The 12,890-nt window shown below is 46.0% G+C and overlaps 1 protein-coding gene across 2 annotated transcripts in view; it reads left to right on the forward strand.

Moving 5' to 3' along the window:
* The window catches only part of RANBP10 (RAN binding protein 10), a 54,510-nt gene that overhangs the window by 26,922 nt on the left and 14,698 nt on the right, over positions 1-12,890 (forward strand). For both annotated transcript variants that reach the window (XM_042821274.1, XM_042821275.1), the window contains one exon: positions 7,306-7,473. In XM_042821274.1, the coding sequence (XP_042677208.1) occupies positions 7,306-7,473 (168 nt within the window). The remainder of the gene's footprint in view (positions 1-7,305; positions 7,474-12,890) is intronic.

Below are 12,890 nucleotides of genomic sequence, written 5' to 3' on the forward strand. Positions count from 1 at the left end.
GTAGGGTTTGAATTGGAAGATGATCCTTGAAGGCCGTCTTGTCCAACCCCCTGCAATGAACAGAGACACCCTCAGCTCCATCAGGTGCTCAGTGCCCATCCAGCCTGCTTTAGCCCATCACTGTGCATTAACCATGCCTGTTACTTTTTCTGAAGGCGCCTTAGTATTTTATGAAGGTGCTCCTGCCTATCTGCTGTAGGTCAGCATATGAATACAAATATGAATAATGTAGTGTGATGAGATTTGAAGCCTATGTATGTGATAAAAGCTGCTGTATCCAGCTGGTTCTTTGCCCCTGCCACTTCATAATCAATGGCAAAACTCCTAACATTTTTTTCATCTGTCCTGTGTTGTTTTGGACAACTTGACCCATGTGCTTCCACCTCTGCTTCCCAGTGCAGTGTCAGGGAGCACAGTGGGTGCAGTACACAGTGACTGTACCAGAGAGCTTTTTGAGCCCTGCCTTTGTAGATAAACCAACCTGTTTAGTAATCAGGCTTTAATTATGCTGTATAAGTGGCTTGTGGTATGCCTTGGCCCTCTCTGGCATAGGGAAGACTAGATCATGTTTTGATGCTGGCAGAAGGCGTTCAATCCATTGCAGTTCTCTGATCCATCAAACTTGTAAGTCAGGAAGACTTGCCATCTTTATTCATTTAAGGAAGTAGGATTTTATCTTGGTTATTGTGTTCTGTGGTAAGCTGCATGCTAAGTCATAGTGCAGTGGATTCATTAACAAGTCTTTGGGGCAGGTGGAACAGAACATTCTTGTTGACTAGGTATGGCCCATGTTGCAGCCATCCGGAGGCTTATGGTTTTGTTTTTCTCTCTCTATGAGTCAGTGGGTTGTGTCAATTTATTTAATTAAGCATCAGCTGTGGTTTGATGTTGTTTTGAAGCTTAGTTAATATCTAGTGGCTGCCAAATGGTAGGAGTCGAGGATCTGGTCTACGAATTGTCATGCAAGGTCAATTATGTTAAAAAGGAAAATGTAGTGTTACTTTGTGCTTGTGCACATTGTGATGGATGGAACAGTTTGTTGTAAGTCCTAGACTCCCATGCAGAGCTTTTGCCTGTCTGTCTTAGACTCTGTTTGATCTCTGGGTCGCTTTGTCCTTTTCTTGCTGCTCCCTGTTGATGTGGGGTAGGTGTTGTGGTTTTTTTTTCCTTTGGATTCTTGCCACAGTTCAGGCTTTCTGCCATTGAGATTTGGTCCAGTCTTTGTCTGCCTCTCAATTTCAAGTGAAAATACTCGATTCAAAACCACAAAATGGTCCCTGAGCCAAACCTCCCCAACCCTGCCAAAAGCCATGCAGTCTCTGATAAGCATCACCCAGTGTTGCTCTGTAAGAACCACACACTGAGGACCTGACCACATACAATCACTGCCTTGAGAAGTTTGTCCTCAATGGGGCAAAGTGTTTTTAGTGTCTGCATAAGCACCAATCCCATGGTGCTACATTTGAAGTCATTTGGCTGCCTTGCAGAAGTGGAAGCTGTTATGGGAAAGGAGGTGCATGGATAAAAAGCTGGGGTGCTCCTAGCATGGGCTCCTTCATTTCTTTTTGCCCCCAGGTAAGTGGGTTTGGGGGTTATGTTTTTTCCCCTGTTTTTTTTCTGGGCAGATGGAAGCTCTGCCAGGACGGTGCTTGGATGCTGACCATTCTGCTCCCTGCTCCTGTCCTGGTGTTGTGACTGCACCTTCCCAAACATGAAGCCAGGACCACGCATGCTATGTCCCCACCACCCTAAATCTATAGCACAAGTTGCTGTGGCTACTGAGCAAATGTTTTAGCTGTCAGAATTTTGAAGCACAAGGATGTGTTGCAACAGTAACAGTTGCTTTGATTCTTGAGCATGGTCGAGTGAAGAAAAGCAAAGCTATACTATTGGTCTCACCCAAGCATCTGTGTTTATGCAACTTTATAAGGCATTGTAAAATTGAACTACAGCTGAGATGCTGCAGCACCACAGATGTTTCTTGGGCAACAGGCTCTTCTTGAAGCATTTGACTTCCAACACTGCAAGAGCACAACCTTCCCTTTGCTAGTGGCAAAATTATGCTTTTGCTGGCATGGGCTAACAGACACCAAAGCACATCCACTGGCACAGTGAACTACACTGCAAGATGGTACAGCAGTCAGGCTCTGTAGCTGCCTCCAGTCCCCAAGCAAGGTTTGTGCATCTCCTTCTGCTGTGCTTTGTACTCACTAAGTCTTGTTGATGTTATTTTTTGGTTTATTTCACTGTGTTGGCATAAATTCTTGTCTGCCCCAGCTACAAAGAAAGAAAATAGGTGCAGGTAACATTTGGAAGATGCTGCAGAGGTTCTGTGCAGAGCAGTCACCCAAGTCTGTCCTGAAGAACCAACCTCCAAGTTTACAGAGGGCCCTATGGACACAACCCCTCTGTTCACACATCTCATTTCAGCTTCTCTGAGGAACTCCTGTCTTTTCTTTGTGTGGCCCAGTGTGTATTTCTCCAGCATCGCTTACCTCTTAAGATGTCTCAGGTTTCCTGATGACAGGTCAGATTGCTGGAGAATCTCTTTAAGGCCCTGCCCTTTGTAGCAGCTCTGCACCAGCTACAGGTTACCATGAATGTGTGGTATAAACCTCGTGGAACACGTTTCTCCCCTGGAATGAAGTCCACATGTCAGTGGTGAAGTCAGTCTGTCTGTCTGCAGTCCTTTTAGTGATGACAGATGGCAGAGTAGGGGGAGGCAGAGGTGTCAAGATGTGCCTTATTGAAACAGCCCTTTTTCCATGATTATTAGGCCTTGCAGACCTGCCCTTTGGCACGGCATCAGAGGAGAGCTCTGCACAGATGCCCATGAATGTTGCCTTCCCAGTTATTTTGTGCCCACTGGCCAGTCTGGCACATTCAAAGCTTGATGCACACGGGGATTGTCATCAGTTTGCATTCCTCTCTGCGTTCTGCATGGAAAGAGGATCTGGTCAGCAAAGGGGTGATTAAAATATTGCTCTTGGTCATTTACATTACAGCATTCATCACCGTTTTCCTCTGTGACATATATATGGCCTGTTGCTGTGTGCTTCAGTCCCTAGCTGTGAGCATGGAATCATTAAGGTTGGAAAAGACCAGCAAGATCATCAAGTCCAGCTGTTGACTCATCATCACCATGTCCCTTATTGCCACATCCTCACAGCTCTGGGACACCTCCAGGGATGGTGACTCCCTTCCCTGGCCAACTGTGCAAACCTCACCACTCTTTTCAAGAAGAAATTGTTCCTAATAGCCAACCTTAACAGCTGTGCTAATTGAACCTTCCAACCACACCGGCTCACTAGATTTTGGAGTTAGGATTTTTTGATGTAATGACCCTCTGGGGGTCCCTGATCTACTTCATGGAAGAATAAGATGTAGCTGTACTATAGTGCATTAGTTCCCACAGCATTGCCTTTGCATGAGATGACTGTCCCATCTGTCTTCCCTGTCTCTGTGCAAGGCACGGGGCTCTGGAGCAGCAAATGGTGATTTTGATCAAGATAAGGCAGTGCTGATAGAGAGCTCTCTGATTTGAATCCCGATGTTGAGGGCAGTGCACGAGCTGTGCAGGTTAAAGCATCTGCTAGCCTGCCAGAGTTGGGCTTTTGCCCAGGCTGCCTGTCATGTACGAAGGCTGCCTTGCTTTGGTTTCTTTTCAGTATGTGAAACCTGAGGTGGTTTCCTAGAAGGAAAGACTGTTCCATCTGTTTTATTCAGGAGGAGCTTCGTGAAACAGCAGCTAGCATGACTTCTACTATTCAATGACTTCTGCATGAGAAAGTGTTACATCTCTTGTTCAGGGCTCCAGAAGAGTGAGGGAACACAGGGTGTGAGAACCTCAGTGTCTGGTGTGGGCAGGTGCATTTGGAGTTCTACTGAAGGGCAGATGTAATGAGTGCATGAAGAAACAGGACGTGAGTTTTGGGAAGGGGAGCCAGCAGGCACGTGGATATGGCCCTTGGGTTGCTGTCTTTGTCTTGGAAGTTAAAAGGCCTCTGGGAAGTTCCCTTAGTGAGGTGGGGAGGCTGAGGGGAGATGAGCCAGTGGGGATTCTGAGTTGTTTGAAAGTGAGGAAAGGGATGGGGTGAATGGTTTTTGGTGTTGGAGGTGGTGGCCATAGGGTTGGGCTTGGCAGAGCTGCCAGGAGTGTTCGGAAATGACTTGGAAGAAGTGATGGAGCAGTGAGGAGGCACTTTGTGAAGGACGCCGAGTTGCTATGGGCAGCAAGGTGAAAGGTGCTGGAGAGGAGCCACGAGAGATGGCCCTGCAGGGTGGGCACAGTGACAGAGCAGCATCGTCCCTTCACAGGCAGGAGTGATGATGCAGTTAGGACTCAGCGTGAGCCTTTAGGTTACACAATAAAAAGGCTGCATAAAAAAAAAAGGCTTCATGGAAACATCAGTGGTCGAAAGGATAATAAAGGGGAAAATGCTGGGATTAACTCACAGGGGACGGTACAGAAAACAACTGCAACCCACCTCCCTTGCGTGTGATGCACCTGCATCTCCGTTCTGGAAAGCAACACTGTAAATCTGGGAAAGGTCCAGATGATGATGGTTAGAAGTGCAGGGAATAGCTATAAAGACAAGGACTCGCTAGCCTGGAAATGGGTAATTATGAAGGATTTTGTAGAAGCCTATACAATAATGTGTATTCTGGAGATGAATACATGGTTTGCCATCTTCTCCAGTGCAAGAACTGCAGGGTGCCAGATTCAAACAGGAGGAGGCTGGATTCACACAGCTTGCAGTCATGCTGTGAAACTCCTCCCTGTGCGCTTCTGTGGATATTGTGAGTATTTATGCATGCTTGTAGGAGGACTGGAGAATCCCATAGAAAGAAAATCCTTTGAGGAGCACCAACTGAACAGAGTTTCCATCTGGCTCTGTGTGTCTGTGCTGCACACAGCTGGGAGGCGTTCAGTAAGAGCATGATACTTCATGTCCTGTGTTGTGCTGTCTCACAGGCAACCACACGTTGAACAGGATCCCAATTGAACAGGATCCTGGTCGACCCAATGTCCTGTATGGCCATTCTTTTGAAGAATGTGTGGATAAAATCTCATCTCTGCCTGCTGGGTCACAACAGTAACTTCTGGAAATGCTTCAGTAAGGGTAGTACAAGGTTAGACTGCCAAGAGGATCTGCAGAGTTAAGTGTGGTGAAATCATCTGGTAAGCCTCATTCAGCCCTTTTTGAAGTGTTAGCGTTGTAAAGGAAGATGCTCTCGAGTGAGAGGAACTCAAGAATTGCTTGTAATGCCATGGACTTCTTACTAGGTGGCAGTAGTAAATTGTAAGTGATGCAGAAAAGTCCGAGTTCTCAGCAAATACTGCTGGAGTGAAGGCAGAGGATGCATTGAAAACATGCATGTGGTGAGTTATTCCCCATCTGCTGGTAGTCAGAGAGAATGCCAGACATCTGAAGGTGCTGTTTAGATCAGTGGGGCCCAAATAGCTTTGACCTACAAGTATTGGAAGTGCTGATGGTTATTTTAAGTTAGAATGGCAGGGAGCTCCAGAATTCCAGCCAGTGCTGGAATAACCTGCACATCATTACCCTGATGGTGAGTCTGGACAGTACTTTAGAAATGCTGATACGTTATTTGGTTAATAAATAACTCAGGGTCAGGCACGTAATTAGTGCCACACATCTATGTTTATAATGAGTGGAATCATAGAATCACAGAATTGCTTAGATTGGGAAAGACCTTAAAGATCATCGGGTCCAACCATGACCAAACCAAACTACCTTAACTCTAACAACCCTCAGAGAAAACTGACTTGCTAAGGCTGACAGATTTAATGCACGTCTTGTTGTGTTAGGTCCAAATTCAGCACTAGACAACATCTGACTTGAAGAAATTAACCCTGTATATCATTAGCAGCATGCTGAATGGACAAGATTTCCTTAATTGTAGTATTGGTGGTGATGGGTGGGACTCATGGTCTTGAAGGCCTTTTCCAACCTTAATGAGTCTGTGGTTCTATTAGTGACTATCAAACCAGGATGTTTCATGTCAAGCTTTTTTTCCAGGTGCTGATGCAATACATACCAACAAACTTAGCCTTATCCAGTGCGTAGCATGGATATGTGAGCATCTGACTGCTTCAGTGCTGCAAAGTCGTGTGCAGGATTAGAAGTTTGTGTTTAGATTGTATGATGAAGTGGCTTAGGAGATAAACTGAGCAGAGTTACCAGCTGACATTCACAAACCGTTTCATTGAGAGATCATGAATTTACACGCAATTAACAGCTCTGTGTTCAAAGAGACTCAAGTAGTGAATCAACAACAGGGAAAATGTAAGAGAGCGGAAAGGAGCTGTGTTAATATTTGAATGAGATTTTTACTGGAAGGAGTCAGCAGGGGGATTTTGGCAGTTAACTCTAGAGCCTGTATAACTCCCTGCTTTGTTTTTGGCAGCCTTGTTTGGCTGGTTTTGAGCTTACTGAGGGTGCTGCTGTCCTTGTCCTTTAGGAGGACATTACACAGGACTGGTGCTGGTGTCACAGCTTGCTTGGAGCCACTCCTGGGAGCTGGGATGTCTGTCTATCCCTGTGTGTGTTTGGGACTTAATGGGGAATCATTCACCATTTCTAGGCTGTGGTTTGCTAGGACTCTGTCACAGAGTTTCACTCCCAGACTTTGCCCTGAAGTCCGTGTTTCAGTCTTGCTCCATTCCATGACTTTTCTCTTGGCATTACTGAACTGTGGTGCAATGAACTGGAAGCTCTGGACATCCACTGAATAATTCACATTTTTCCTGAGAAGCCATGAGTGTGTGGAGTCCTCTGATGATGCCAGATCATCATCAGAGGTGCCCAAGGAGGTGCCTATCCCAGGAGGTGCCCAAGCCCATGGATGGAGCCCTGGGCATTCTGGTCTGGTGGGAGACAACCAGCTTGTGGCAGGGGTTGGAACTGGATGGACTTTGAGGTCCCTTCTGACCCAACCATTCTGTGATTCAATTACTCTGTGATTCCAGCCCGGAGTTGTTTCATTTCTTCTGTAGTCCATTTACCAAATGCTGCTCCACATTTAACAGGTTCTGTGGTCCCCTGTTGCCTTCTCTCTTGTAGGTTGCGTAAGGTCAGGAGATGGTCAGAGCTCCTTGTGCTTCTGCTTCAGTTTGGCACAGTCTGTGTCAATCCATGTCGATTTAAAACACGGTAGTCATCAGTTATACTGGGCACTTCTAAATGTGAAAAAATTGTGTCCTGGAAGCTGATAGTTGCCATGTTGTTCTTCACTGTTGACGTGCCTTCATTGTTGACACAGTCTTTTGTCTTTCTTTAGGATGGGATAAGCATTCTTATGGGTACCATGGTGATGATGGGCACTCCTTCTGTTCCTCGGGGACAGGACAACCCTATGGCCCTACGTTCACAACTGGAGATGTCATCGGTTGCTGTGTCAACCTCATCAACAATACCTGCTTCTACACAAAAAATGGCCACAGTTTAGGTGAGTAAAGAAAGTTGTTCTCGAGAGGAAGGTGCTCAGCTGCCGTTTACTCTTGATAAGTTTCATGGGTTCTATCTCCCGTTCCACATTTGTGGGTAACTTTCAAGAAACAAGAGAGATAAAGAGCACTCAGCTGCAGCCAGGATTGTAAGTTGGCTTCAAGGCAGCTAAAATGGTTTCTGTGCTGCTCGGTTTGAGTAGGTTAGGATTGTGTCCCCTGACTGTGCTCCTTTCTTCTGCTTCTGCATGGAAGATTGGATAAGGCAGCTAATGGCAGGGCAACAGGGAAATAAAGAAGTGGGAAGCTTAGTATATTATTCAACTAGCTATAAAACCATAGTTACCAGCGTCATCACTTTTTAAAGGGACTTGTCCATTCATAAGCATTGGTCCAAGTATTCCTAAACACAGATGTTGATTCAGCATAAGAAATATTGCTGCTTTATTTCACAGTCATTCTAGTAGTTCTCCTAAAGCTACGGCCTTAAGGATTTTGTCCAAAGGAATGTCTCACAGGTGTTTTCCAGGCATCTATTGTATCTGATTTGTCTAAAATAAAAAGTTGTATCCATTTTCACCTAAAATATCTTTCCCTTGGAGGACATGTTCTCCAACCTGGATAAGTTCTGGTCAATTTTTCTATAAGCCATGCAGTAAATAGGGGGCAAGCACTCCTTTTCCTTTGCTTCTCCTTGCTGTGTCAGCTGTACTTTGTTGAATCACAGTGAAGAAGCTGGTAGAAAAATACCCAGTTAAAAGAGTTGTCAGAGCAGTTGTCAGACTGCCTGGGCTGAAGGAAGGAGCAGGTCCAGAGTGCCTGTAATGTGTACAATTTCTGGTGAGTTCTTGGTAAGAAAAATACAGGGGTCCCCAATACATGAGATGGAGCTACAGCAGCAAGCCCAGCGAAGGGCCATGAAGATGCTCGAGGGATTGGGGCAGCTCTGCTATGAGGAAAGGCTGAGAGAGCTGGGAGTGACAAGGATGATGCCAAGAGGACGAAGCCAGGCTCTTGTCAGTGGTGCCCAGGTACAGGACAAGAAGCAGTGGGCACAAACTGGAATACAGGAGGCTCCCTCTGAACATCAGGAAGCACATCTGTGCTGCACAGGTGTCGGAGCAGTGGCACAGGCTGCCCAAAATTGAGTCCCTGTCTTTGGAGATCTTCAGAAGTCACCTGGCTGTGGTCCTGGACGCAGCTCTGGGTGGCCCTGCTGGAGCAGAGGATTGGACCAGATGGCCTCCAGGAGTCCCTGCCTGCCTCCAGTCTGTGATGCTGCAAAGGTAGCAGGCTATGTTGTAGCAGCAGAGAGTTGGATCTGCAGTATGGGGCTGCTTCTCCTCTGTCTCAAGAAGAATCTGTTCCATGAGGCAGATTCAGAAAGCCCTAGAGCTGATGCAGACAGAACTTCTTTGGAAAAATGGTTTTCAATTTTCCTCTGCTTTCATCCCACTGTCTGTTGATTTTTAGGGGGTGGTTGCCTAGAAGTGACGCACGTGGCTTCCCAGAATCTAGACCACATGTTTTGCAACACGTTGAGGTCTGCAGCCCTAAGTGGAAAAAAAGACTTCTCTGGGAACCCTCCTGAAGGGTTGCTCGGATTTTAGGATGTTTCTTTAGGAATGTGATTTTACTTCTTTTCTGGAGTAACTATTTTCTGGCCAAACTGTGTGTGATGCTCTGCCACTTCTGGTGAAGACTTCTGGTGAAGACTACCTAGTGAGACCAATCACTAACTTAATTAACTCAATCCATGAGCAGTTCTGTACTGTGAAGATAAGTAGAGGTGTGAGAGCAGCAGCTAACAGCGTCAAACAGAAGCTGTGGCATTTTCTAATGGTTGCATTCAGCGAGGAGTGCTGATGTGGTCAGCAGTGATTGAAGTACTGGGGAGTAGCAGGCCATCAGTTGTTGTCCTGACCCCCACAAAAGCTACTGGAACATTTTGCTGCGTGTTTTGCAAAGGTTTGTAAGGAAGGGGATGAATGTGCTTTTTGTTGGCATTCCCTGACGTGAAGTCTTCAGCTGCTGAGGCTGAATCTCTCTCCTTGTAGGGAATGAGGTCACTGCATAATGCTGCAGCAGATAGAAGAATATTCATGAGACTAATGAGCCCCCTTTTGATGACAGTTGGCTCGGCAGCAGGTTTCACAGCCCTGCCTTTGGGCACTTTAATTTGTCTCACTTTCAATGAACGCACCGTAGCTCTGTCTTTCCTTACACGTAATATTCTCTCTCCATCATATTCTATCTTCATCATGACTCCTTTTTGCCTGTTGCTTTGATACATGCCCCCCTTTGTTTTCCTTGCAGTTTTTTTCCTGTTGCTTAACTGTGATCTCCATACTTTTTCATTTAATCAGATCCATCAGGACCACTGTGTAGGAACTGTTTTCTTGGCCATCACAATTTCTGGATGTTTGTTTGGAGCTAAGTCTCGAACTTTGTTTGGAGTCATCACATGAGAGCTGTTTGACATCGTATGTAGTCTTAAATATCTGTTCTGGAAAATGTCTTCTGTGTCTTCCAGCTGCTATCATTAAGTGCTGCTGACGAATTCTGAGCAGAGTCCTGGCAGTAAAAAAAAAGATGATGTGGTAGGGCTAGGAGTGTGATGAGAGTGAATTGGGAGAAAAAGAGTGAGAAAGCTGGGACTCTAGCCATTAAGCAGATGGTCTTGGATGTGGGATGTGATTAGGAAATGTGACTGCTGTAGGTTTCTGTGATTAAGTGGATGAGTTTGCTCAGGGACTAATGTGTGAGGGTTTCAAATCCATGACTTAGACAGCAACCCAAGGTAAATGGACCAGCAAGGCTACAGGAAGAGCATGCAACCCTCTGAAGCACTGGCATGGAAAATTCCTGTCTGAATTTGAGTGCAGGTTCTTAGAAGACCAGGTTACCCATTTTGCCACCAGTTTAGAGATGAAGAGGAACACTGGTGCAAATGAAGAAAGCTGTCACAGAGACCCGCAGATATCCTTCCAGCTTTCCCAATTTAACAGGTCTGTTCTCAGACCAGATCTACTGAGAGCAAGAGCACTGAGAAGCTTGGAACAGGACTTGACAGATGAACCACATTTAAAATGAAAGCAAACACCAAATGCAGCTGCAGCCTGCTTTCTCTGTAAGAACAGTTTTACCCAGGTAGCTCAACTGGATGGTGGCTGTTTCCAGGTCTGCGTTGAGTTACATGGCCGTAATAATGCTTCTCCTCAACAACTTGCAGCAGTATTTCACAGGCCTGTATGTCATAATCCTTAAGGTGCCCATCTTGCTGAATGTGGCACTTATTACAGTCTGCAGCACAGCAGGTGAAGGTGTTGATCACACTGCTCCCCAGCACTGACCCTTCATTGAAAGTGAATGCCTTTTTATCGCTGCCTTGCTGATCAGGCTGACGCCGTGGACTTACAGAAGAGGCTTTTCACACACTGTTGCTTTGTGACCTGTTGAGCTGTCCAGTTCTTCTATCTTTAAATTTCTAATGTTTGTTATTTCACATTGGATCCAGGCTTTGAGAGAGAGTGCAGTTTCAGATTCAGCTGCCTAGTTAGAACTGTGGCTCTTTTACTTTCTGCTGTTGACTTTGTTGGATGCAGATATGTAGCAGTACAGGTTCAGATATGTTTGTGCAACAGATCTAGATGTTGAAAACATTTTCTTGGTCTTAGTTTCATAATAGAAGGCACTAAACATATAAATGCCTTAATTTAAAGGCAATGTAATAAACTTATTTACAGAACTGTAGAGCAATTTACCCTGGGAGGGATCTCTGGAGGTCATACATTTGCAGCCCTGCTGAGAGCTAGGTCAGGTTACAGGGAAACATGTCAAACTTTACTGTCTTCAAGAATGGAGATCCCCAGGGGGGCTTTTCTGGCCCCCTGCTTTATTGTTTAGTTCTTCCATTCTGACCTTTTCCCCTGCCTAGCATCTAACCAGAATTTCCCATGTTGCAGCCTGTCTTTTATTTCCTCCCATCTCCTGTTAGCAAGCAGCTTCAAGAAGAGTCTGGCTCTGTCTTTTCTGTACCCTCCTGTTAGGTAGTTGGAGGCAGCAGTAAGTGTCTCCCCTAATGTTTTAGACCAAACAACCCCTTTTCCCTTTGCCTCCCTTCTTGTTGGCCTCTGCTGGACTCAAAGCCAGCAGAAGAGCTCTTCAGCTACTTTTTGCCGGGCTCCATGAGGTTTGTGCTGGATCCTTTCTACAGCCTGAAGAGCAGTATGTCCTTCAGCATGTTGTCCGTGCTCCTGCTTGGTACCTGTGAGACTTCACATCATCCAGGTCATTAGTGAAGATGTTAAACTGTGTTGACCCTAACATTGATCCCTGACGGACAGCACTTGGACTTTGTGCTACGGACCCTTCAGTGCTGACAATCCAGCCAAATTCCCACCCACACTGCAAGGAACTCTTCCAAAGAGGAGATAAGCCTCGTTCTTGTCTAAGGGTTGAAGCAAAGTGTGAAGCCTGTGGTGGGGAGTGTGTGGAAAATGGATTTAGGGCAGAACACGCACAACGGGCAAAGAATAAGTAGACAATAGATGGGACAAATTGCCATGATGTTAATTAAACATTATTGGCTATTTAATCAAAATCCAGTTTGTTTGTTTGTTTTTCTGAGCATCTACTATGAGAGTGGTGAGGTGCTGGAACAGCTGCCCAGAGAGGCTGTGGATGCTCCATCCATCCCTGGAGGTGTTCAAGGCCAGGTTGGATGGGGCCCTGGGCTGCTATGAAATGTGGAGGTTGGTGGTCCTGCCTGTGGTGGGGGGGTTGGAGATTCATGATCCTTGAGGTCCCTTCCAACCCAAACCATTCTGTGATTCATTTGATTTTGGATCTGTGCTGTTTCAGATGGTAATTGTTTCCTATGTTGTCTCCCAAACTTGGTTTAAATGACCATTTCAGGCTCATCTGCTAACATTGCCCAGAGAGCTGGGGGTGCCCCATGTCTGGAGGTGCCCCAGGCCACGGATGGGGCTGTGGGCAGCCTGAGCTGGTGGGGAGCAGCCAGCCCATGGCAGGGCTTGGGTCTTGGTTGGTGTTGAGGTCTCTTCCAACCCAGCCATTCCATGATTCTTTGATTCTTTGCAGCTCTTCTTTTACTGGTTGACCACCTGAAATCTCCAGCAGAACAGCCATAACATTAACATCAGAGAATGGTGCCCTCTTGCTTTGACACATGCTATCGTGCTTTTCAGTGCAACAGAGAAATGGTGGCTGAAGTGGGACGTGGGTTAGAGCAGAAATGGATCCTGCTATGACCAGCTGTGATATCTACCAGGTTTTGCTCTGTTTCTCTTCCCATATGCCAAAGTGAACAAAAAGGGAAACCGTGCCGTTTTTTTCCATTGCTTGTATTTGGAACTGTAACAGCATCGTGGAGGATGAAGCTGTTCTTTGCACAGTA

Source organism: Centrocercus urophasianus, unplaced genomic scaffold (assembly GCF_019232065.1).
Source record: "Centrocercus urophasianus isolate 14NV4802_14NV808 unplaced genomic scaffold, USGS_Curo_1.0 seq_2, whole genome shotgun sequence".
Taxonomy (NCBI): domain Eukaryota; kingdom Metazoa; phylum Chordata; class Aves; order Galliformes; family Phasianidae; genus Centrocercus; species Centrocercus urophasianus.